Source organism: Erinaceus europaeus, chromosome 12 (genome assembly GCF_950295315.1).
Source record: "Erinaceus europaeus chromosome 12, mEriEur2.1, whole genome shotgun sequence".
NCBI classification, from domain to species: domain Eukaryota; kingdom Metazoa; phylum Chordata; class Mammalia; order Eulipotyphla; family Erinaceidae; genus Erinaceus; species Erinaceus europaeus.
The window spans coordinates 74307179-74333388 of record NC_080173.1 but is presented as its reverse complement, the minus strand read 5'-3'; the positions used below and the strand labels follow the sequence as shown (position 1 = coordinate 74333388).

Genomic DNA, 26210 nt, shown 5'->3' with positions numbered 1-26210 from the left:
GCCTCTCTTCCACTGAGAGCTTTCCCCGCTTGCTCGGCTGTCAGGCGCGGTGGCCAAGTGGTAAGGCGTCGGTCTCGTAAACCGAAGATCGCGGGTTCGAACCCCGTCCGTGCCTGCGGGTTTAATGTGGAGGTCTGACCACTGGGTGTGTGTTTATCCCTCAGTTGTGTTGTGCCGTGTAATTTTTTTTTTTTTTTTTTTTTTAGCTTTCTGATTCGGTCTGACATTGAGTTCTCTGTGGTCGCGAGTGCTGGGTCCCCACCGCCAACCGTGCGGCGTTTCGCGGGATGGGGCTGCCTGTGTGGGTCCCCCTCGAGGGCCACCCAGGTCCCCAGAGGGCAGGCGGGTCAAGCAGGGGTTTTGTCTGCGTGTCTGGAGGACGGGCAGGTGTTTTGTTGTTGTTGTTGTTATATATTTTTTAATCCTTAGTGCATGCACACAGCTGCGTTCTCCGGCCGGTCTGCTCCTTACAGAGGGACTGACTCTCCAGGCTGTCTTGGACGCATCTGTGGGCCATGCTTTCTTCCCCCGTCCGGGTGAGCTGACCTCGCAAGCCTGGCGCCTGGCCGGGCAACGATCTTCTTCTTCCTCCTCCCATTCTCCTCCCCCACTCCTCCTTCCACTAGAAGCTGAATGTCACCCCTCCCCACACGCGCCTCTCTCTGCACCCCTTCTCCCGGTTGTGACTCAGCACTGGATGCATTTCTTTTTTTGTTTTTAATTGTGATTAATAGTAGTTTATAAGATTGTGAAATTACAGGGTATAGAGTTCCACGCCGCACTCACCACCGGAGTTCTAGCATTGCATGCATTGTTCTATGTAACTTGTGTAACGCAACCGAAAATCACATCCCCCTCCCTGGCGGTGAACCTCATTGCCTTGAATGAGCTGCAGGTGAACTGAATGGCAGCAGAGTCCCTTTGAAGTCAGTGCCCTAGGCTTGTCGGAGGTCAGGATGTGGGATGTACATGCAAAATATGATTTTAACTTGTGAAGGGACTGCTGAGGAAGGGCGTCCATGTTATCACGGAGTTGTTACTAAATGCGAATTAAGGCAGATTGCAGATATTCAGGAGTCAGGAAGGAGACAGATCTTAAACTACTGGGTCGTGCCTCGAATCCTGCCCTTTAGTTGGAATCCCTGTTGAGCAGGAACTCGGGCTCTGCACATGAGCTTTGGTGCAGTATCTGGAGCAGAGAATTCTCCTCCCTTAACAACATAGATGGGGGTGGGCTGGGGTGGGAGAGCCTAGTCGAGCCAAGTCAAAGCCAAACAGAGGGAGTCAGGGCCGGTCACCAGTGTTGGGGGAAACACAGACCTCCCCAAAAGGTCAGAGGTAGGGGTCAAATGCTGATCCTAGTTAGTTTTGCTGGGGGCTGGGGGTACATCTGAAGGCAGGTCAGAAGTTAGAAGCCAGCCGCAAGGTGAGTGTATGGGCTTGTGAGCTAGCTGAGAGGTTTGGCAATTGCTTTAAAAGGCAGCCTCAGTCTGCGCTTTCCTCTAAGAACCTAGAGTCAGGGGCAGGGGCAGAAGGGGAGGCCCCTATGTTGTTTATTCATGACCTGTCACAGGCCTTCCCTTTGAATGTCACCTTCCTTTGCTGCAAACTTTGAAAACTAAAAGAAATGTTTCCTAAATGCCATGTCACATGATATTATTATACCTTAGAACCTTGAGGATCAAGGTGGTTCTCCCAGGCTGCCCCACCCCTCTCACATGCCTGCCAAGTTGTATCAGAGTGGTCCCTTTCTTAGTGGGACCTAGACATTGTCACCTAGTGGTGGGGTCTGTGAGACCCTGGACCCCCTATGCAGAGTGACAGCAGTCCTCCCTGAGAACAAAACTAAAGCTGCAAACTTCCTTCCCCTATCCCACACCCTTACAGGTCTCCTAATTGCTCCTTCAAAATCTCCCTCCCTCTGCTCAGAGTCTAAAATAGAATGCTACTGTGTTTTGAGAGTTAGGCAGGCACAGCTAAAGCCTGGAGGATATATACTTTAAAATATTTATTTATGAGAGGAGAGAGAGGAGGAGGATTAGAGCATCATTCTGGCACATGCAACACAGGGGGTCAAACTTGAGACCTTGTGATTAAGAGTTCAAGGCTTTATCCACTGTAGCATCTCCCAGGGCATGATAATTAATTAATTAATCAGTCAATTTTGCCTTCAGGTTATTGCTGGGGATTGGTGCCTGCAGTACAAATCCACTACTCCTGGAGGCCCATTTTTGTTGCCCTTGCTATTGTTGTTGTTATTGTTATTGTTGTTATTGGATGGGACAGAGAGAAGTCGAGAGAGGAGAGGAAGACAGGGAGGAAAGACCTACAGACCTGCTTCACCTCTTGTGAAGTGACCCTCCTGCAGGTGGGGACCCGGGGGCTGGAACCAGGATCCTTCCACCAGTCCTTGCGCTTTGTGCCATGTGCACTTAACCCGCTGCATTACTGCCCGGCCCCCTAATTTTATTTTATTAATTAATTTTTATTATTATTATTGTGGTCCGGGAGGTGGTGCAGAGATAAAGCTTTGAACTCTCAAGCATGAAGTCCTGAGTTCAATCCCCAGCAGCACATGTACCAGAGTGATGTCTGGTTCTTTCTCTCTCCTCCTGTCTTTCTCATAAATAAATAAAATCTTTAAAAAAATTTTAAATTATTATTGAATAGAGACAGCCAGAAATTGAGAGGGAAGGGTATGATAGAGAGGAAGAGAGACAGAGAGAGACACCTGCAACACTGCTTCACCACTTGCAAAGCGTTCCCTCTGCAGGTGGAGACTAGGGGCTCAAACCTGCATCCTTGCCCATTGTAACATGTGCTCTCAACCAGATGTGCCACTAATTTTATTTTTTATTATTTTTTTAAAGTGAGTTTTCATTGAGAATATGATTTATGTTGCTTCTTTTTTTTTTAAGACTTTATTTATTTATTCATGAGAAATGATAGGAGAGAGAGAAAGAATCAGATATCACTCTGGTACATGTGCTGCTGGGGATTGAACTCAGGACCTCCGGCTTGAGAGTCCAAAGTCTTATCTACTGCGCCACCTCCCAGACCACCCCCTAATTTTATTTTTAAATGTTATTTTACAAGAGCACAGTTCAGCTCTGCATAACGGTAGTGCCAGAGACTGAGTCTGGGACTTCAGAGTCTCAGGCATGAAAGTTATGTCATTTCATTTCATTTCATTTCATTTCACTCATTCATTCTTTTCTTTTTCTTTTTGATTGCTGCCAAGGTTATCACTGGGGCTTGATGCCTACACAATGAATCCGCTGCTCCAGGTGGCTTTACTTTCTTCTATTCTTCCTTCCTTTCTTCTTTGATAGAACTGAGAGAAAATGAGAGGGGAAGGGGTGATAGAAAGGATGAGCGAAAGTGGGTGACAGAAAAGCAGCACTGCTTCACCACTTGTGAAACTCCCCCCCACACTGATGTAGGGTGTGGGGAGTGGGCAGTTGGAACCCAGGTCCTTGAGCATGGCAACTTGTGGGCTCAACTGGATGTACCACCATTGGGTGCTGATGTCTTTTTATATAACCATTAAACCATCACCCTGGCCCGATATATATAATTTTTTATTTTATTTATTTATTAGAAAGATAGGAGGAGAAAGAACCAGACATCACTCTGGCACATGTGCTGCCAGGGATAGAACCCAGGACCTCATTGCTTGAGAGTCCAAAGCCTTATCACTGTGCCACCTCCCAGACCACAGCCCGATATATTTTTTATAAAAAGTATAAATTACTGTGGTCTGGGAGGTGGCGCAGTGGATAAAGCATCAGACTTTCAAGCATGAGGTCCTGAGTTCAATCCCTGGCAGCACATATACCAGAGTGATGTCTGGCTCTTTCTCTCTCCTCCTATGTTTCTCATTAATAAATAAATAAAATCTTTTTAAAAAGTATAAATTACTGTAGGTCTAGCTTCTTCCTATAAGTGAATTTTAAATAACTTAAAAGTGGAATTTCAGCAGTCAGGCGGTAGTGCAGCAGGTTACACACACGTGGCAAAGCGCAAGAAACGGCATAGGGATCCCGGTGGAGCCCCCTGCTCCCCACCTTCAGGGGAGTCCCTTCGCAGGCCGTGAAGCAGGTTGCAGGTGTCTTTCTCTCCCCCTCTCTGTCTTCCCCTCTTCTCTCCATTTCTCTCTGTTCTATCTAACAATGATGACATCAATAATGACAGCAATAATAACTACAACAACAATAAAAAACAAGGGCAACAAAGGGAAAATAAATAAATAAAAAGTAGAATTTGGTAAATATATACAATACACACACACACATTTATATCTTAGGCCTCATGCTGTCAATTTTTGTCCCATTTTCCACTCTGGAGATAGATTTAAACTTTTTTTTGTGTGTGTGTGTGTAATAAAACATTCAAAACCCACACAAGTCAACAAGCTCTTCTGTCCTTGGCATTTCCTGCAAATTTGCTGCTTGTGCGGTCACTGGATGAGAGTCCCACACCATCCCTGTGGTAAGACTTGAGCATTACCTCCTTCCAGAAGCCTCTGATTCATCCAGGTAATGAGCCATTCAGACTTCTGGCTGAACTTGGACCCCTCTGTGTGTCACACATCAGGACTGGGACAGAGGGAAACCTTTTCAAGCCAGGACAGTGTCCAGGCGATAGCCACTAGTGGGACACAGCATGCAACACAGAGCCAGAGCCTTGATACAAAGGAGGTCTCTTCTTGAAGGGACTGATGACATATTCACCCTAGGAGGCGACTTTATGACTGGGCCCTGGAGGGATGGCTAGATATTTTCCAGAACACCACACAGTCTTCGGTATTTCTGCTCTCATTCAGTCATCTTTGACACTCAAATACCATGATCTACATTTCTAGGAGCATTCTTCTGATTCTTGTGACCGCACTGACCTTGTAAGTAAAATGAAACTTTGAATTACGAAACAGATTCTCTGTGGGTGACTTGGTGAGCAAACCTTAAAAGTTCAACCTTATTTCTGGGGGGAAAAGTTGACAATTAGGAATCATGAACTGCTAAGAATGAACACAACCATTCAGCCATATTACTGCCTCAGAGGTAGAGAGGAGGGAAGTGACTTGTTCAGGATCATCCAGAAAACTACCTTGATCACATCAGGTAAGCTCTTATGTCAGATAAGCACAAATCTGGAAAAGCTGGAAAAATAGCTTTCCTTGAAGAGTGTGCTGCTTTGCCATGTGCATGGCCTAGGTTTAAGCCTGGCCCCCACTGCATTGAAGGAACATTCAGTGCTGTGGTTTTTCTCTGAGAAATATACTTAAAAAAAAAGGGGGGGTGCTTTAGAAAGTTGCCAGAAGGTGGCGCAGTGGTAGAATGTAGGAATCCAAGGCACCAAGTTCAGAGATTCACCCCCTGCATACATATGCCAGAGTCATCCTCTGGTCTCTGTCTCTCTAATAATTCTTTTAAAAATAAATCTTAAAAAGATAAAGTATTGGAGTCGGTCGGTAGCGCTGTGTGTTAAGCGCACGTGGTGCAAAGTGCAAGGACCAGCTTAAGGATCTTGGTTGCAGCCCCGGCTCCCCACAGGCAGTGAAGCAGGCCTGTAGGTGTCTTTCTCTCCCTCTCTATCTCCTCTCCTCTCCATTTCTGTCCTATCTAAAAATGATGACATCAATAACAACAACAATAACTACAACAACAAAAAGCAAGGGCAACAAAAGGGAAAATAAATAAATATTTAAAAAGATAAAGTATTGAGTGGGGGTAGATAGCATAATGGTTATGCAGACTCTCATGCCTGAGGCTCCAAGGTCCCAGGTTCAATCCCCCGTACCACCATAAGCCAGAGCTGAACAGTGCTCTGGTAAAAACAAATAAAAACTAGTATTTCAAAGAAAGCTTCCCTTCGTTTTTAAATGTATATACAACAAAGAACATTTATTCCCATCATCAAATCAATGCAGTGCTGCCTGATAGAGGAAGATGTTATAAATGGAACATATCAGCTGGCAGCAGTGATAAGATACATTCAAAATAAATGAGTAAAAGATGTAGCGTATTAGAGAGGGCAGTATGATGAGTCGGGCAACCCAGATGTGGCTGACCATCTCATTGCCTCCCTGGATGCAGCACGCCAAGCCCGCTGGCAACAACTCACGGAAAGTCTGAACTTCACCCACTCAAGTAGGAAGGCCTGGAAGCTTCTTCATAGTCTGGGTGCCGGTAGCCAACCCCCTCCCATCTCCCATCCTCCCGTATCTCCAAACTCAGTGGCCAGTCACCTAACTCAAATTGGATGTGCTAAGATCGACCCAGTCTGGAAAAGAGAAATTTCCCATGAGTGGTCATCCCACTTCCGTTTATCTTGTCCATCTCCAAAACTCTCTCCCTTTACACTGTCTGAACTGGAAGACACTTTGAAGAGGGTTAAACCGGGAACGGCTGCTGGCTATGATAACATCACCCCAGAACTCATTTTTAACTTGGGCCCCACGGCAAAGAAGTGGCTCACTACATTCCTGTCCCACATCTTGGAATCTGAATCTATGCCCAAAATTTGGCGTCGTGCGAAGATAATAGCAGTTTTGAAACCAAAGAAAGACCCAATACTGGCCGCCAGCTATAGACCAATTTCTCTCCTCTCTGTGTGTTACAAACCCCTTGAGAGGCTGCTTCTGTCACGTATTTCTCCTCTTACAGAGAAATTCCTATCACCCGCCCAAGCTGGTTTCCGCCCAGGAAGATCTACCTGCGAACAAGCCCTGGCCCTCTCAACTTACATTGAAAATGGATTCCAGAAGAATTTAAAGACGGGTGCTGTCTTTGTTGATCTCACAGCAGCCTGTGACACGGTCTGGCACCGTGGTCTCCTAGTCAAGATCTCAAGATGCCTGCCTCCATGGGTGGCCAACACTATATCGTTTCTTCTCCAAAACAGAAGATTCCGGGTGCATCTGGGTGACAAGTCTAGCAGATGGAGACTTGTCTCAAGTGGCCTCCCCCAGGGCTCTGTTTTGACTCCTACACTATTTAATATTTACATCAATGACCTCCCAGAAACTTCTTCAAGGAAGTTCATCTACGCCGATGACATCTGCTGTGCAACTCAGGCATCCAAGTTTGACATCCTCGAGGAAACACTCACGAAAGACATGTCTCTGATATCTGATTACTGTAAAAAACGGCAGCAATCCCTAGCACTGCAAAAACGGTATCATCTGTTTTCCATCTACACCATGCCTCGGCCTCGCGTGAGCTTAACGTGCAGCTTGACAATAGGAGAATCCGGCATGAAGCCCAGCCAGTCTATCTTGGCGTTACTCTCGATCGCACCCTGTCATTTCACGAACATCTCATAAAAACTGCAGCAAAGGTGGGCGCGAGGAATAACATCATTGCAAGACTGGCCAGCTCCTCATGGGGCGTGAGCGCTTCCACACTACGATCATCATCTCTGGCATTATGCTATTCCACTGCAGAATACTGTGCCCCAGTATGGTTCCGTAGCCCCCATGTCCACTTGGTCAATTCCAAATTATATTCCTCCATGAGGATAATTTCTGGAACCATCCGTTCCACCCCGGTTCCATGGCTGCCAGTTCTTAGCAACATCGCCCCGCCAGATATTCGTCGGGATGCGGCATCATCTAAGTTCATTTCCCACGTCTACGCTCGACCGGACCTGCCAATATACGCGGATATCTTCGCCCACCCTGTCCAACGCTTGACGTCTCGTCACCCAATCTGGTCCCCTACGCCTACACTGAACTTCTCTGTTCCAGACTCTTGGAAACAGAGTTGGCAGTCAGCTGAGGTCAAGAACAAACACCTCATCACAGACCCCTGCAAGCGTCAACCCGGCTTTGACCTAGCACGTTATGATTGGGCCCTCCTCAATCGCTATCGAACAGGCCATGGCCGGTGCGCTGCTATGTTCCATCGCTGGGGAGCCAGAGACGACCCGAACTGCCCCTGCGGCTACAGACAGACTATGACCCACATAGTCAACGACTGCCACCTCTCCAGATTCAAAAGAGGTCTCGAAACTTTACATCAGGCTCAACCTGACGCTGTTGACTGGCTATGGAAGAAGGGCAAACGCTAGAAGAAGAAGAGAGGGCAGGGGGTGTTTTATTGGATAGGACAGAAATTGAGAAAGTAGGAGGAGGATAAGAGGGCGAAAGAAAGATAAGACACAGGGCCAGGTGGTGGTGCACCTGGTTGAGTGCACACAATACAGTGCTCAAGGACCCAGGTTCAAGCCCCTGGTCCCCACCTGTAGGGGGAAAGCTTCACAAGTAGTGAAGCAGGGCAGCAGGTGTCTCTTTGTCTCTTTCCCTCCTCCTCCCCTCTTAATTTCTCTCTGTCTCTATCCAATAATAAATGAATAAAATGTAATAAATTTAAAAGAGAAAGATAGACACCTGCTGACCTGCTTCACCATTCATGAAGCATCTTCCCTGCAGGTGGTGAGTAGAGGCTTGAACCCAGGTCCTTGCACACTGTAAGATGTGTATTTAACATCACTATAAACCAGAGCTGTGCAGTGATCTGATAAAAATAAGTAAATAGTGCTTGCTTCAGCAGCACAAATGCTAAGAATAAATTAACAAATAAATAATATCTTAGTGGTTTAGATTTGTATTTCCCTGATGATTAGTGGTGTTGAATATCTTTTCATGAACCTGTCGGCCATTTGTCTTTTTAGAAAAAATGTCAAGAGACCAGAGAAAATGGTCACCTGATAGAGCCTGTGCTTTGCCATGCATTCAGCCCAGGTTCAAACACCAGCAACACAAGAGAGGTGCTATGATGCTGGAGGAAGCTCTGGTATTATGGTGTCTGTCTGTGTCTCTATCTGAATGAAAAAGGGAATGGAGCAGTGAAATCATGCATATACAAGTTCCTGGCTCCACCTCCCAACACGCGTCTAACTAGTTCTTCTGTCCATTTGAAAAGTCGTGTGTGGCAAGACAGCTCACCTGGGCAGCCCCCACTGCACTGGGGAAGCTTCAGCCCTGTGGTCTTTCCCTCTCTCTCTATTTCTGTCAGCCCAATTGGCAAAGCTCCATGATGACAATAAAGAGAGAAAGAAAATTAGACTTTTGTTTATTATTAAGCTACAGAAGCACTATTTTGGATGCTAATATCTTATCACATATATGGTTTTCAATGTTTTTCTCAAATTCTGTAGTTTGTCTTTTAATTTTTTTCTTTTTTCTTTCTTTTTTTTTTTTCCTCTGTGCAAAAGCGCCCTCTCCCTCTCCCTCACCCTCACCAGAATGCTCAGCTCTGGCTTATGTGGTGGTGGGGGGAGATACTGAACCTGGGATTTTGGATCCTCAGGCAAGAGTCTCTTTGCATAACCATTATGTTATCTACACCCACCCTGTGCAAAAGCTTTTTAAATTTTATCTACTCCTTTTCTTGTTTTTGTTTGTTTGCTTTTAAGATAGGAACAGAGAAGCAGAGAGGCAGAGAGAGAGTGAAAGAGGGTGGGGAGTATACAGCATAATGGTTATTCAATGAGACACTCATGCCTGAAGCTCTGAAATCCCAGGTTCAATCCCCACCACCATAAGCCAGAGTTATAAATAAGTAAAATCAAAAATAAAATAAATAAGTAAAAGTTAAAATAAAAAAGAGTGAAAGAGGTCAGAATACCAAAAGGATTGGTTCAGGTCACTCTGGTATAATTGCCCGAGGAGGAGGCTGGGGCGTCATGTCTAACTTTCTCTTGTGAGTAGCATCCTGCCACTAACCCTAACTTTGCAGAATTTCCTTTCTTGTCCAGCTTTGATTCCATTGATGGGATTAGGTGCTCTCCCTCAGCCATGTCTTTTGATGTGGTCAGGGAGTAGCAGGGAGGTTTCAGACTCAGGGAGCAAATCCTAATCTTCTGTGGGGTTTCTCTGGGATTACAGTTGGGGTAAACCCATTACATCCTTGCCCTTTCATCCCCCCAGGACACTAGCTCCTCCAGGCCCCTCCAGCCTCAGAGGTCCAAAGGGTTTGTCAGATTCAGAGAGCAATAAAAGGAGAAAATAAAGTAGAGCATGAACCCCAACCCCCTTCGCTGCTGGCAGCATCACTAGCATCTTCCTTTCTTCCAGTGGAATCCTGGGCTTCCAATAAATGGGGATTACAGAGGCTTGAGACCTGTGACACTCTACCCTGGCACTGGGTGCCTCTCTGCACCTGGCGGCCATGTGGGGGAGCTACACTGCCCCCAAAGCACCTGCTCCTGCACATCTGTCTTTTCAGTCCTAAGATCTGCATTGGGGAGAACTACAAATTGAGTAGACACTGCTTAAATCACACTACACCAAGGCTGGAAGGCATGATTTGGGTGCATGTGGCCACAAAGAAGAAGACAGAAAACTACCCAACAGCATGTCAGAAGGTGTGGTCCAGGAATAGCTAGAACATTGGACTCACAGACATGAGACCTCAAATTTGATCCCCCCCCCCAGCATAACATGTGCCAGTGATGCACTGGTTCTCTATCCCCCTCTCTGTTTCCCTCCTTTTAAAACATTTTTTATTTATTATTGGAGACAGAAATTGAGAGGGGGTAGACAGAGAGGGAGAGAGACAGACGCGTGCAGCCCTGCTTCATCACTGGTAAAGCTTTTCCCCTGCAGATGGGGACCAGGGGCTTGAATGAACCCCGGTCCTTGCTCACTTTAATGTGTGCGCTTAATCGGGTGCACCGCCCTCTGGCCCCACCCCCACCCCTTTTTTAATTTAATAAATCTGATTTCAAGGCTACACCTGAAGAGATGTGTGAATCCAATCACTGGTTGTCTGAGTTTCTCCACCACTCCCTCTTCCATAGTCCTAGTCCTCTGGACCATGCAGCTTTGGGCCTGTGGTAACTCCCAGATGAGCTACATTCTTACTCCTCCACCTTCCTGCGTCTCCAGAAAGGGGGGGGGGGAGTAACAGGCCCTCTCCAAAAGGGATTCCAGTGACTCCCGGCCCCTCTCCCATCTCGGGGAAAGGCTCCTCAGCCTAGCCTAGCGGCTTAGCTGCACCAGCTGCCCTTTCTCCCCGCACACCCCAGAGACTTCAGAAAAGAGTTTTCAGAGAGGGCAGCCAGGAAGAGAGGTTGTCTTCCCCGCAGGCGCAGTGGTCCGGGCGTGGAAAAGACATCTCCAGAAGGCACGCTGCTGGGTGCTGCGCTTGGTGCTTTCCTCTTGTGACCTCGTGCCTTTGCCGCTCAAGCCCCTAGGAAAGGGGGGTGGGGAGCGAGGGCCGCGCAGGGCGGGTCCCCGGGGCAAGCAGGGCGCGCGGCCGGCAGGGGGCCCTCTGCGCTGGCCTCCGAGAAGGAGCGTTGGCAGCAGCTGGACTGGTCGATGGAGGAAAGGGGAAAATTACTGACGCTCGGGGGCGGAAGGGCTGCGCGACTGAGAGGCAGGCACTGAGGGCTGGGGAGCTGGGGAGCCGGAGTCTAGACTCGATCCTGAGGCGGCGGGGGCAGTCGCCGAGAGGTGCGCCCCAGCCGCCCCCACCCAGTCTGGGTGTCTCCGGTGCTGCAGGCTGGAGAGGGCACGGCGGCTGGGGGTGGTGGCGGGGGCGGGACGGGGCGGGGCGGCGTCCCCTCCGCTTGGCCTCGGGCTCGGCTTCGGGGGCGGTGCCGCGCGCGCGGGCTGTGTGGCGCTTGGGGAGCCACGGGGCGCGCAGCTTTCCTGGTGTGTCACCAGCACGTGGAGCCCGCCCCGCCGCGCCGGCGACCGAGCACAACTCCCCCAACTTTCGAGGGGTCGTGCTCGCCGCGCTCGCGCTCCTCGGGAGGGCGCCCCGGGGCTCCGGGCCCCAACAGGCTGCGTGAGGCTCGGCCGGGCAGGCGCGCTCCGTGCGCCCTGGACGTCGGGGCCCGGCGCTCCGGCCTGCAGCTGCTGCTGCTGCTGCCCACCCGCGGCGGGGCAGCCGGGAAGACGCGGCTCGGCCCGGCCTGGCGCCCTGGGAGCGGAGCGCAGGTAAGGGCGGCGCGGGGCGGCGCGGGGAAGCCGCTCGCCGCGAAACCCTTCGAGGGCTGGTTTCGGGGCTTGCGGGCCAGAACGGGTGTTTTCTGGGGGGCGACCCCGCGCTTGGAGAAACCCCGGGACCTCGACCGAGCGGAGGCAGCGCTGTGGAAGACTGGCGGCCGCGCTCCTGCGGGGGGAACCCCGAGAGGGGCGCGCCTGGCACCCCGAACTCCTCCGAGACGCACGGGGACTGAGGGCTGGGTCTTTGCGGGCGAGATGAGGGTGTCGGTTCAACTGGCCTACAAAGTCCCAGTCCTCGGGCCCCGGACGACGGCAGCCCCGCGCCCCTCCGGCCTGGCCGCTTCCTGCCGGGCCCGTATGCGCGGCTCTCCCGGGGTCGGGGTAGGGAACGTGGACGCGCACCCCAAGCTCGGCCGCCTGTGCTTGTGGGTGGGTGGGGGGGCGGGGCTGGAAGCGCGCTCTCCAGGGCTCTTTGCTGTGATTCCGGGGTCCTCGCCCTTTACAGGGGGAGCGGGGACTCGCTGGGAGATTGGAGTCGGGCCGCGGGGACTTTCCCCCAGGAGCCGGGTCCTCGCCAGGCTGACCAGGGGCGAGGAACGCAGCCCCGCACCCCCCGCGCGGGCTTTCTCGGCTCCGCACCCTTGAATCTGTCTGGGTGTAGGGGACTGGCCCCGGGGAGACTGGCCGCTGTGTGGGGATCTAGCCTCTGACCTAAGAGGCCCCGTGTCTTGTCCCTCCCCCCTCCAACCTTTCTGTAAAAACGTGTGTCTGCCGGTGTTTAGTTCCCTGGCACTTGCAATTTAATGGTTATGGCACTAAACCTAACAACGTCTTCAGTTTTATGCCGAGATTCTTTTCTTAAATCCTCAGTTGGTTTCTCGCCCTCCCCCCCAAAAAAAAACAACCAACAACCAGAAAACGACACTGGCTTTGCATGATGTTGGAACTTTTTCTTGTTTGTGTGCTGTTTTGGCGGCCTTGGCGGGGACCTTGGGGGAAGGTGAATTGTGTGAAGGGCAAGATGACAGGGTTAAGGCACCATGTCCGCCCTTACCCTTTTTGACTTTGGGCCATAGAAATGTTCTATAATGGAAGCAGAAAGGAGGGAAAGAGAGACACCAGCCTGGCCAGGTCAGCTTCCCTCTCTGGTAGTTGTGGGGAAACCTACTTTAGAAAGTTTTCCCAGCTTGCCCTGGGCAGGGTAGAGTAGACCTCGCAGGAGTCCTACTGGCAGGCACATCTTTGTTGGTTTTGGTGGTCATGATTTGGTGGCCATGTGGGGACTGGGATGTAGGAGAGCCAGGGTTTGTGGAGAGGAGGGAGCCTGGGAAAGGGCACAGCCCTGCACTGCGTTTGGCTGTGCTTTCCTGCAGCTTCTGGTCAGACACACCGATGTCTTCAGGGAGAAGACAGATTCTTTGGCCCTGTATCCAAATGCACAAACTCGAGAAATTTTCAATTTCCAGGCAAGGCAGAATCATCTAGGAAGCAACTGGTAGTGCTATCCTACTAGGGACCTTGCTGTAATTAAGAAAAAAAAAAAATGCTGTCTCCTGGAAGCACCTGGTAGGAGATTCAGCTGGAGCTCTCATCCTTGATTTAGAAAAACATTCTCTTGTGGAGGCATCTGGTAGGACCTTCAACTGGAGGTCTTGCCTCTAATTTAGAAAAACCACTCTCTCCTGAATATGGTTCAGGTTGACAAAACAAAGTTTTCCCTTTGAACCCATGCCTCTACCATCCCCTAGGGTTGGGTATCTGAAGCAAATGAAGTGGAAATCTCCAGAATGTTTCATGATCATAACGTATCTGTAAAAGTAGACTGGAGTAATGAGATGGGGGGAAAGTGGGTCAAGTAGGCTGCTTAACACCCACAGTGGCGTGTGTGTGTGTGTGTGTGTGTGTGTGTGTGTGTGTGTGTGTGTAGATGGGTAGACAAGAATAAGGTGCCTGGTCCAGGTGCCAGTAGTTTGGTCTCAGTCTGTGGTCTGAGGCTGACCAGGATTTTAGGAATTTTTAGGAAATGCCTTGGTGCTTCTTGTCTTTGGGGTTGTGAGTGATTAATTACATTTTTCCTTTGCAAACGTTGTTGAATTGGCTACTCACTGGGCTGCCTGACCTCCAGCACCCTCTTTGTGCTTGATGTCAGCTGCTGGGTTAGGAGTTGTATTTTAGCTGAGATTTTTGATCCTGCAGACGTTTAAAAATTCCCACTGTTTTCCTTGGGGGTAAGCCTCTTCTCTCCTGCCCCATCTCAACCCACCCCTTTAAATCTGGATACCTGGAGGCTTTGCTGGAGAAGTGGCTTAAACCTCAGACCAGGAGCCTCTCTCAGGAAGCAGCTAAATGCAAGGTGGAAAGTGGTGGGAAGGGAGGGTTTTAGCCAGACCCCTAGGGAGACCTAGGGAAGAGGCCTGAAATCCAGCTGGTCCTGCCTTACTGGGAGGGAACGTGCATTCCCTCAGGTCTTAAGTAAATTGCAACCTGGTGAATAATTAACCTCACCCTTGCTTTTTTTTTCTTTTTAAGAAAAAGCCCCACACTATGAAAGATTTGAGATGGATATTTGACTGGCAGGGTTGGGTTGACAAAGCAAATGTTGGGAAAAGGTGTTCTTCTCATCTTCACTCCCACATCCAACAAGCTTGGAAGTTTTCTGATACTTAGAAATCCCTGTGAGTTCTTCCAGGGAAACCTCTGGGTTGCTTCCCTGGTCTCCTTTGTCTAGAGTTTAAGCGGCTCACACCTTCCCACCCCACCACCAGTTAGGATTCTGCCCCTCACTTTGTTTAGCACCAGCTTGGCCTTAACTCCTGCACCAAGTTGACTCTGCCAGTTTCTGGCTCTCTGCACGGGATTGGTAAATATTTGACCTGTCTCAGTTCCTTTGCACAAAAGAATAGTGCTCATAGTCTGTGACAAGCCTGTGAAAGAGTTGTCTCAGAAGTGGGGGATCGGTGTGGGTTCCAGGCAGGGTTTGACTTCAGGCAGCCCATGTGAGGGTAGTAGTGGTGGATTGGGGGGGTGGGGGTGGCTCCACCTAACAGCTGAGTGACCTTTGACAAGGAGCTTCACTGTGCCTGTTAGGGTTATGACACCTACCTTATTGTCACAAGGCTTGTAGATACGCAGAGACAGCGCCTGGCACACAGGCAACCCTGTAACCACCAGTCCTCTCTTGCCTCAGCTCTCCCAGTTTGAACCTGCATGTGTGGGGCTTGGTGCCGGCTGAGAAGGCTGCAGTCTTGTAGGTCTGACAGGTTCCCAGCCCAGCTCTTTCACTTGCTAGCCCATGACCTTGGGCAATTCACACAACTCCCAATAGCTTTGCAATTTTGAAGTGGGGGTACTACCTGGAAGTCCCTTCCCCCAACTTGAGCCTCAAACCTGCTTTTTAAAAAATTGTTCCTCGAACCATGTGCCAGAGACTGGGGCAGCCCAGGGCTATAGCCTTGGGCTAGATGGACTATTCACTGACTTTACTACCCGTCCTGAGAGTCTGTGGAGGAGGATTGAGAGTCCTCTAGTAGTAGAGGCTGAGACTCACAGGGGAAAGATCTCCCCCAAGACCTCACAGGATCCAAACTCCTCCTCCTGGTGAGCATAGCAGGGCTTCACCACTTGGGAGCCAGCAGGCTTGAGCTGTAGGACAGTACAGATCTGGAGAAGCCTGCAGAGTCCTTAAAGGAACCCTGCCTGTGCACACGTGGCTACCTCACACATCTGCTCTGCACGGCCTCTGGCCCAAAGGCTTTGGTTCCGATTGAGCAGAATTTACTAATGGCCCCCAGGAGAGGCAGATTGCCATAGGCCTGGCAAAATAGTTCACTTGGATAATGTGCTGCTTGGCCCCCACTACACTGGAAGAAGCTGTGGTCTCTCACTCTTTCTGCCTCACTAGTTAAGTGCGCATAGTACTAAGCACAAGGACCCAGGTTTGAGCTCTAGGCTCCCCACCTGCAGCAGGCGTGCTTCATGAGTGGTGAAGCAGGTCTGCAGGTGTCTATCTTTCTCTATTCTCTTTCTTTTGTTTCTTTATTTCATTTGTTTATTTTGTTATTTACTTATTTATTGAATAGAGACAGAGAAATTGAAAGGGAGGGGGAGGTAGAAAAGGAAAGAGATGAGGACCTGAACCTGAGTTCTTGTGCACTGTAATATGTGTACTTAACCAGGTATGCCACTTCCTGGCCCTTCCTCTCTCAATTTCTCTCTGTCCTATCCAATAAAACGGAAAAAATGGCCACCCAGAGTAGTGGATTTGTAGTGCTGGCACTGAGCCCCAGCGGTAACTCTGGAGTCAAAACAAATAAACAAAAAACAAAACAAACAAACAAAAAACCCAGGTAGCCATGGTTCTTGACTTGGTGACTCCCTGGCCCAGTGGACAAACTTAACACACTCTTGTGGGACCAATCAAGTAAGGTGCAAAATCAGAAGGGCAGGAAGATGGAAAGAAGCACTCCAATATTCCAAAATTACACAGCATAATACTCATCATGGGGGCCCCAAATTGGACTTGCTTTGTTTATGGCTCAGTGCTGTTTCATTAGGAGTTTCAAGTTGGTGGTGGAGGGTGGAGACGGACAGGCATCTTCTTAGTGCCCTAGAGCCTCCAGAAGACCTAACTGACCCTGGGCGCTGGGCAGGCGCCTTCTCACCCACTGCACAGCTCCCTCCTCCTCCCTCTGGCTTGGACTGGGGAGTTTTGAAATCGCCCTGTAGCCAGACCCCTTGTGCTCACTGCCCAGGAGAGCAGGAGAGGGAGGTGCTATGTAGAAAAACTCTGATTTTAATCTCAGTTGTGCTGCTCTGGGCCCAAATGCCCCTTTCTCTCTCAAGTGAGAGTTTGACCTGGAAAAAGTGCACAGCTCTTGCAGTCAGGAGGCATTGCTGGTTGTGTCGGTGGTGGGGTGGTAGTGGGGGGATGCCTTGAATGCTGAGCTGTGCTCTGGATGGGAGGGGGAAGGATTCAGATATGTGCAGCTGGGAAATTTGGATCTGTGTGAAGACCGGTTCATTCTCATGAAACTTGCTTCCTCAAACTGGATTTCTGCGGGGGGGGGGGGGGTGCTCAAGCTCAAGGGGGAAATGCAGCTTTTCCTTTTGGCGAGGCTTCAACTCTCCTGCTTTGTGGCCATTGTAAGGTAGACCTCCTGCCTCTGAACACAGTGGTGTGTGTGTGTGTGTGTGTGTGTGTGTGTGTGTGTGTGTGTGTGTAAATGTAGATGGAAGCTGGCTCTCCAGGACATGGGTAGGGGCAGAAATGCTCTTCTGCTTAAGGTAGAATGGGGGTGGGGTGGGGTGGGCAGTGACACACTTGGTTGATCGCATATGTTACCATGCACAGGATCTGGGCTGTAGCTCCTGGTCTCCACCTGCAGGGGGGAAGCTTCAGGAGTGGGGAAACAATGCTGCAGGTGTCCCTCCCCACCCCCATCACCTGCCGCTTCCATCTCAGTTTCTGTCTCTATCCAAAATAAATAATTTTTTTTTTTTTTTAATTTTTTATTTAAGAAAGGATTAGTGAACAAAAGCATAAGGTAGGAGGGGTACAACTCCACACAATTCCCAACACCCAATCCCCATAACCCACCCCCTCCCCTGATAGCTTTCCCATTCTCTATCCCTCTGGGAGCATGGACCCAGGGTCATTGAGGGTTGCAGAAGGTAGAAGGTCTGGCTTCTGTAATTGCTTCCCCGCTGAACATGGGCGTTGACTGGTCGGTCCATACCCCCAGTCTGCCTCTCTCTTTCCCTAGTAGGGTGTGACTCTGGGGAAGCTGAGCTCCAGGACACATTGGTGGGGTCTTCAATCCAGGGAAGCCTGGCCAGCATCCTGGTGGCATCTGGAACCTGGTGATTGAAAAGAGAGTTAACATATGAAGCCAAACAATTTGTTGAGCAATCATGGATCCCAAGCTTGGAATAGTGGAGAGGAAGTGTTAGGGAGGTACTCACTGCAAACTCTAGTGTAGTCCTGCTTTCAGGTATATATTTTGCAGTAGTTTATGGATACGTGTGCACATAAGCTCTCTCTCACAGAAACTGGTGTATATCTAGGTTATGGGACTTTGTTGGAAAGTGAACTACCTGAGATGGAATTAGAGTGTACTATTAAAGGAAAGGTCTCACCCGAGTAATGAAGCTGAAGGGTTGTCATTCCACACGTGAAGTCTCTGGATACATTCTGGGGTGAAGCATGTTGAGGTAGCAATCGTTGCTTTCCAAAATAAATAATTTTTAAAAGGTGGCATTGGGGAGAGGTCACCTGATTTCTTGTGACTAGCCAAGTGACTGTGGGCCACCGATACGCTTTCCAGAGACTCTGTTTTTCCACCTGTGTGTCCACTTTGTGAGGCATTTGGGTAGCATTTGAGGATGCCTATGTGAACCGCGGGGTGTGGGGACTGTAGGGGAGCTGTTCTCAAGCGGTGCCACCATCCATCCAGTGCCTGTGGGGCCGGTGAGGAAACCCAGTGAGGTTAGAGGATGAAGTAGCCTGGCAGGCTGCTAGCTGGCTGCATCTCTAGGGAGAAGACACTGGAAGCAAACCAAGCGCATGTGTGTGAAGGGAGAGTGGGGGAGGTTCTTGCTGCCTCAGGGAGACATCATGCCTGAGACAGCTGGAGGGGGACAGAAGTCACCAGCTTTTCTCTGGGGACTTCCTGCAGTGCTGTCCTCACAAGCCTACATGAGGGGACAAGTAGTGAGAGACTTGGGCAAATGTCCTCTCAATTCTCTTTTTAACTGAGCTTGTTGAGAAAACTAGAAAAGTTTAAGAAAAAATCTTTGACTTGGAACTTTGAGGGCAATTAACAGATTCTTGGAACCAGGACTTGCATATAAGCAAAATGCTGGTCTCCAGCTTGCCTGGCTAGACTGCTGTGTATCTGGGAAAAGTCAGCCAGACCGCTTGCTCCCAGCTGGTGAGCGTCCCTGCCTGGCCTCTCTCCGGCATCTCCTTGTATCACTCAGGTCTAGGTGCTCACTGGCCTGGACCAAATCACCAACTGCTAAGGCATCTGGCAAAATAGCATATTTCAACCAAGGGCCTCCTTTGTAGAGGTGGGGACTGAGGGGACAGTACAGAGATGCTGGAAAAGCACTTCTGTGTTGTTGGTGGATGGGGCAGGTCCAGGATTCTGACCGAGTGATGGGGTGGGCATGGAGCAGGAAAACAGCTTCTTAGAATTGAAGAGGGCCCAAAGACCAGCTGCTCCTATTTCCAGAGTCCAAGTGGGGGAGGGGGCTGCTGCCACCCTTCCTTGGCACTTTTTCTTTCATCTTCTCATGGAGGTTGGTTGTATGTAGACAAATTGTGACAATTATCCCACTGCCCTTTGGTCCGGGGCGTTGCAAGGGGTCCTGCCTGGAAACTCAGCCATGATCACTTGGGAGCTGTAATTAGGCAAGAGAACAGTTCACGGGGCTCTATGATTCAATAAAGACCCTTTTTATGATGTTGGTTTTTCCCAGAAAAAGAATACCACTTTGCCCCATTTATTGCATTTATATGTGTAATCACATTAGAACCAGGCAGCCTAGGGGGGCCTCGAGTTACGTAGTTGGGGTTTTCACCAAAGCTTCTTCTCCCATCTTCAGAGGGTAACAGTGGCCTCTGAAAAAGAAAGGAAATGACAGGAATATTTTTGAAGCTTTTCCTCTCTTGGCACTTAAAGGATATTTTCTTTTATTCTGGTGAGAAATAACCCAGGGATAAGGAAAACACAAAGTGGCACTATTGGGACAGGCCCCTGTCAGTGCCACTCCAGTCAACCAGGGGCACAGCATTTCCAGTTGGATGAGTAGCCCTGAGATGCCGAGGGCTGGAGGGACCCGTAGAGAAGATGCTTTGCTCCCTAGCAGGTGTCTTGCCCACAGGTGGTCATTCTTTGCTTCCCTCCTGTCAGGGCAGCCAGACCTGATTAGATTCAGCCTTGTTGATGGGGCCACTTGCTGCTGCTGCTACTCTTCCTTTCCCTTCTTTTTTTTAAAGACAGAGTGAAAGACTACAGCTTCCTTCGGTGTGGTTAGGACCGGGCTCAAACCAGGGTCACCCGCATGGCAAAGCAGTGTACTATCCAAACGAGCTACTCATCAGCCCTAGGGGCCACTTTTGTTCACAGTGAGGGTTGGTGCCTCTGTGGTATGCACTGGACTGCCTCCGCCATCTGGCTGTGTGTGTTTGGGGTGGGGGGCACCCCACCTCGGCACTCCCCACTCAGGCCCCTTCCCAAATGCCCTCCCCTCTTGTCTCCCCAGCCCTGGTCACCAGACAGGCCACAACTATTACCCAATCACACCCCTGCTAGGACTCTGCCCAGTGCAGATTAGGTAGGGAAGGGGTTTAGGTAGAGCACAGCCCAGAGTCTCTTTCTCAATTTGGAGTTTAGAAATCTCAGGCGATGAGGAAATTTCTGGGAGTTGTTCGTAGGAGTATTCTATTAAGAAATAGAGGGTATGACATTTCAGAGTGCTAAAACCATGTTAAAAAAAAAAAAAAGGAAGATCCATTTGGATCTAGCACATCTAATGGGATTTATTGCTGAAATACTTTTCCAGCAATCTCCCTTTATGGCAAAAGAACTGCCTTTTATAAGGAGATAGTGATAGTGTGTCTGTTTATAGATAATGCGCACTAAAGTATCCTCACCATATCACTACTCTCTTAAGGCTTGAGGTAATTTTTTTTTTTCTTTTCCAACCAGGATGTTTTCTTTTCTTTTTTTTAAAAATTTTTAAAAAATATTTATTCCCTTTTGTTGCCCTTGTTTTATTGTTGTAGTTATTATTGTTGTTGTTGATGATGTCATTGTTGGATGGGACAGAGAGAAACGGAGAGAGGAGGGGAAGACAGAGAGGGGGAGAGAGAGAGACACCTGCAGACCTGCTCCACCGCCTGTGAAGCGACTCCCCTGCAGGTGGGGAGCCGGGGGCTGGAACCTCGATCCTTCCCCTGGTTGTTGAGCTTTGCGCTACTGCCCAACTCCCCACCAGGATGTTTTCTGGTGCTTCATGCTTGTATGTTTCTACCACTCTGGCAGACCGATTGTCTTTCTTCCCTCCTGCCTTTCTTCTCTCTCTCTCTCTCTCTCTTTGACAGAGAGTGAGACAAAAGAGACTTCAGGCGGCAGCGCAACGGGTTGAGCACACATGGCACAAAATATAAGGACCTGCACCAGGATCCCGGCTCCCCAGCTGCAGGGGAGTCGCTTCACAGGCGGTGAAGCAGGTCTGCAGGTGTCTTTCTCTCCCCCTCTGTCTTCCCCTCCTCTCTCCATTTCTGTCCTGTCCAACAACAAATGCCATCAACAGCAATAACCACAACAAGGCTACAACAACCAGGGCAACAAAGGGGGGGAAATGGCCTCCAGGAGCAGTGGATTCATGGTGCAGGCACTGAGCCCCAGCAATAACCCTGGAGGCAAAAAAAAAAAAAGACTTCACACTACTATGCCACCAGTCCTGAAGCTTCCCCCTGCATGGTGTATGTACCCAGGCCCCTATTCATAGTAAAATGTGAGCTTTACAGGCCTGGGTGATTTTTTTTTTTTTTTTAACCTTACACTACTATAAAGTTTCTTGATATCTTAAAAAAATTTAGAGTGTGTGTGTACATATAAACCAATTATAAATTTATACATGGGGGGCAGGCGGTGGTGCATCGGGTTAAGTACACATAGAATAAAGCTGCAAGGACTGGCACAAGGATCCTGGTTCGACAAGGGGGTTGCTTCACAAGTGGTGAAGCAGGTCTGCAGGTGTCTGTTTTCCTCTCTCCCTATCTGTCCCTCCTCTCACAATTAGTCTCTGTGCTATCCAAAAAAAGGGAGGGGGAAAAGCCTCCAGAAGCAGTGGATTTGTAGTGCAGGCACTGAGCCCCAGCAATAATAAATGGTTTTTGCTCCCCTCCCCCAAAGGAGTAAAACTAGATCTCTGATTTTAAATGGGTACTTTTTTCTAGTTGTTAGGAATTCACAAGGAAGTAGGTTACTTCAGGTTTCCAAATGAAATTCTGGCCACAGAGAGAGTCAGAGTGCAAAGGGGAACAACCAGGGGGTTTCTGAATCTCACCTCTGAGAGCTCACCTGCTCCTCCCTAAACAGCTAGCTTCACCCCCAGCAACAGAGACCAGAGTTTTATTTTTCTTGTCCCAGGTAAACAGCAGGGTTGGAATATTATGTCTCTGTTCCTGACAATGGCCCTGCACACAAAAGCTTGACTAAAATACCGCTTTGTCCACGTTCCAGCAGTAATGCTAGTGTTTTTGGAGGAAAAAAAAAGTTCTGCTGACAGGAATTCACTTGTTCATTGCATGTTTCCTCACGCCAGGTGTTGCCAGGGACGGTCTGCAGGGTGGGCACTGCCAGCACAGCAGGGGATTAAAACTTGACCCCACTCTCAACTGTGCCATCATTGCAGGTGAAAGTCTGAGGTCCATAAAGCAGAACCCCCCCCCAAAAAAAAGTTGTTGTTGTTTTTCTTTTTCTTTTTTTTTAGCTGACTTTTGGGAAAACCTGACCCCAGCTGATTGGAGATTATGACAGTATCTTGGGGGAATGTGAATATTCACAGAATTCACAGCAGAGTTTTCATGTGTTTGATTATGAGGACTGCAGTGTGTGTTGCCTTCCTAAAACCTCGGCAATTCTGACATGTGGTTTGGAGGTCTGGTGTAAGAGATAGCTCTGTGGGAGCGTCAGCTTAGTGGAGATGACAGCGGCTCCATGGGCTGCCCAGACCTGTAGGAGGAGCCTGCTGACTAGGACCAGAGCTGCCTACATGGTCAGCCAGCAAGCCGAGGCCTTCTCTCACTAGGAAGTTCTCACTGGGCTCATTGCCAGCCTTAGCCCGGGCATGTAGTAGGTGCTGAGCAAATTCTGGTCAGAAGTGGGTTCAGCACACTGAAAGACTAAGTAGTGAGTATTTCAGGTTTTGAGGGCCAGGGGTTGGTGGCAGGAGACTAGCCACAGGTGATGTGTAAATAGAGCCTTTCCTTTTCTCCTCCATCTCTTTCTCTCCCTCTCTCACACACACATATCACTAGGCCTTCATCACTCCCTGCCAACTTTTCCAGTTCATGAGGGAAGAGAGAGGGAAGGAAAGAAATCACAGCTCTGGAACCTCCTCCAGTGCTATAAGGGTTGGGCTCAAACGTGGCTCTCATGCATGGCAAAGCAGCGCACTATCCAAGTGAGCTATTAGGTTGTCTGAAAAAGACATTTTTCTGTGCAAAGATACATTATGACTTTTCTGACAATCCAATACTTTGTTGTCTCACAGGCTTCCTCCTGTTTTTATTTAGACAGCTTCATATGAGCTTATGGATTTCTATTTAAAAATGCTATGTATTTATTTTGGATAGAGATGGAGAGAAATTGAGGAGGAAGGAGAGGTAGAGACGCCTACAACACTGTGACCCCGCCCTGCTGTTTATGAAGCCTCTCCCACCACACCCTCAGGTGAGGAATGGGCTTGAACACAGTCCTTGCACCGGGTGCTTCAGTCCTGGCCCTCAACAGGCTTGCTTCTAGTATAATTCCATCTTTTTCTTTCTTTCTCTTTTTTTGCATGAGAGAGACTAGAGCACAGCTCAGCTCTATGGTGATGGGGATTGGACCTGGAAACTCTTGCATGCAAGTTTTTTTTTTTTTTGTCCCTCCAGGGTTATTGCTGGGCCTGCACTGTGAATCCACTGCTCCTGGAAGCCATTTCTTTTCCCATTGTTGTTATTGCTCCTGTTGTTGGATAGGACAGAGAGAAATTGAGAGAGGAGGAGAAGACAGAAGGAGAGAGAGATAGACACTTGCAGACTTGCTTCACCGCTTGTGAGGCGACACCCCCCCCCCCCGCGCAGGTAGGGACCCGGGGGGGTTCAAACCAGGATCCTTGTGCCAGTCCCTGTGCTTCACACTATGCACTTAACCTGCTGTGCTACCACCCGACCCCCTTGCATGCAAGTTTTATGACTTAACCACTGAGCTATCTCCCAGGCCCCTGTTTTCTAAGAAAAGTTTATAAAAAATGGATAGCAGATGGCTTGGGTTTGACCTGTGTCCCCATGGGTTGCTGATTCCTTGTCAGAAGTATAAAATGGATGGATAAGTGCATGGAAGCTCTCTTCCTCTGCCCTACAATGTTAGGCCTGTCGGCTGCTGTCTTGTCTCCCCTCCACCCCAGCTTTGGTTCTGATGGTTCTGGAATGGAGGAAAGGCAGCACTATGTGGAGTGCATGCTGTATTCGGGCTCTGCTCCCACCTTGCCAAGGGGCACTCGGGCCTCCACCCACTGGGTTTCAGGGTCTGAGCCAACCCTTAAGGCACGCAAGCCAGCAGCACCAGGCCAAGCAGGGCTGAAGTACTTTCTGGGCGTGGGGGAAGCTGAGGGAGTGAGTGAGCTGTGAGGAGCTGAGGTGTTATTAGCAAAGAATTTCTGGCAAAGAGAGAGATGGGTTATCATAAAACCAGGGGTTCTGATGGATGAGTTTCAGGCTTTCTGACTTAGTTGATCCCAGCCCTAGAACAGCCAGTAGGGGTAGTCAGGGCCAGCAAGCCCAAGAAGGCTGCTCACAGCAGAAGCTGGAGTCCAGTGGCTCCCACCTCTACCATGGGCCAGTCCTGGACAGTCTGGGTGGGCAGGACCCTGCAGAGCCCAATCCTGTAAGCTGAGTACCGGCTCAAAGTGGGTCTGGCCTGAGGGCTGACTCCCACTGTCCGTTCCAGCAGCCTGTCTTTTCCTGTGACTTGTAGGGGGGCGTTCCCTGAATCTGTCCTGCCACCGCCCTCCCTAGTTAGGGTGGGGCCCGCACATAGTTTTGTCTCTAAAGCAAATTCACAATAAAGGTGATATTCTTGGGTGACTTATTTCACTCATCCATCATGATTTGATGGGTTCCTGGCTATTTTAGAGACTGGGTGTGTGTGTGGGGGGCTCCCTCACCTTGTAACTCCCCTTCGGTCCAATGACTTTTTAGTCCCCAGCTCGTGAGGGCTCAGCAAAGGCCTGTGGAACTGGGGGTGGTGGTAGTGGGGAGCTGGTATGTTTGGTGACAGGTTAGTGCTGCAGTCAGAGCCAAGCCCAGGTAGGTCATCTTCACACAGGGGGACCCTCTGGCCACTGCCAGGGCAGACTCCTTGGCCTTACCTCATTAGTGAACACCAGGTGTTGCCTAGTCCATGCCAATGAGACAGCCCAGATCCAGGGTCTTCAAGTGTCCTGGAGAACGAGAGCTGAGACTGTTAGCAGTACTGCAGTGGCTTTAGCATGTTAATAAGTGTATGTGACTGGTACAGGGGACCCCGGGGACACGTAAAGCCATGTGAGGAGTGGTGGGTTGGGGTTTGGGGACCAAGGAGAAAGGCAGGCCTCTCACTCAGGGAGGGGCTGGGTCAGGAAAGCTTATCCACAACAGATGAGCTGAGTCTTGAACAAAGCAGGAGATGGCGATGATAGTAGCCCTGAAGGAAGGCTCTTTGAGGGTGCATCCTAAGCCTTTGAGAAGAGTGAACCTGTCCAACCTTCCCAGTGACCCTGTGAAATGGGGGTCACCCGTGAATGGCTCAGGGTTCTGGGCTGTATCTCACCTCCACTGCTAACACTTCGCCCCCAGCCAGCCAGCAAAGGATGCTGCCCAGGGAGGCTCCGAGGGCTTCCTGGCTGGCAGAGCTGTGGTCACACTGGGTAGTTTAGATGCTGTCGCCTCAGCATGGGAGTACTGAGGGCAGTAAGTGCTGGGGAGGGAAGTCACTGTTGTGTCATTTTGAGAGGTTCACAGTAGTAGCTGGGGTTCTGAGCATGCATCTTCTCAGTTTGAAGGAGACAGAAAAGGGTTGGCAAAATAGCCTACTTGGGTAGTGCACTGCTCTGCTGTGTGCTCTGTGACCCAGGTTTGAGCCCGGTCCCCAAGGCATCGAAGCTTAAATGCTGTGGTCTCTTTCTTCCTTTATTTTAAAAAGAAGTGTCACGTGAGTGCTCAGGAGCAGTGAGACTTGTGACCTGTTACCCTCCAGGCTGCTCCTCTGAGAGGGGCCCCGGGAGGGCAACACACCTTGGTTGGGAGCCAGCTGTGTAAGCACACTGCACGTTTCGCAGCTCTCACGCCTCCCTGCAAGTGGGCTGCTGCGGCTGCCTATTTCATGTGTGAAAGCCAAGGCAAGTGCTGAGAAGCAGTTTGGTACATGTGTCCTACACGCACAGCAGAACCCGGGGACGGGCAGGCAGAAGGGATAGTCCCCACATAGGGAGACCC

The 26210-nt window shown here is 49.8% G+C and overlaps 2 protein-coding genes, 1 long non-coding RNA gene and 1 other non-coding gene across 4 annotated transcripts in view; 3 read left to right on the top strand and 1 right to left on the bottom strand.

Annotated features, from left to right (window-relative positions):
- The window catches only part of LOC132542125 (uncharacterized), a 45781-nt gene that overhangs the window by 6743 nt on the left and 12828 nt on the right, over positions 1-26210 (top strand). The window contains exon 2 of the mRNA XM_060204898.1: positions 11510-11950. Within this exon, the coding sequence (XP_060060881.1) occupies positions 11510-11950 (441 nt within the window). The remainder of the gene's footprint in view (positions 1-11509; positions 11951-26210) is intronic.
- Positions 44-115, top strand: TRNAT-CGU (transfer RNA threonine (anticodon CGU)). The gene has a single exon. It is a non-coding gene; the product is annotated as a tRNA-Thr (tRNA).
- LOC132541740 (uncharacterized) lies at positions 12055-13264 on the top strand. Its single transcript, XM_060202446.1, has one exon. It carries the CDS (start codon positions 12215-12217, stop codon positions 12602-12604), a length of 390 nt encoding a protein of 129 aa, XP_060058429.1. The 5' UTR covers positions 12055-12214; the 3' UTR covers positions 12605-13264.
- LOC132542006 (uncharacterized) lies at positions 19447-25256 on the bottom strand. The gene is made up of 2 exons (XR_009553132.1): positions 25106-25256; positions 19447-19580 (listed from the first exon to the last, which is right to left on the bottom strand). It is a non-coding gene; the product is annotated as an uncharacterized LOC132542006 (long non-coding RNA).

Bases quoted from the DNA above. Each gene is read 5' to 3' on its own strand.
- LOC132541740 (XM_060202446.1), top strand. From the start codon at position 12,215: ATGAGGGTGTCGGTTCAACTGGCCTACAAAGTCCCAGTCCTCGGGCCC.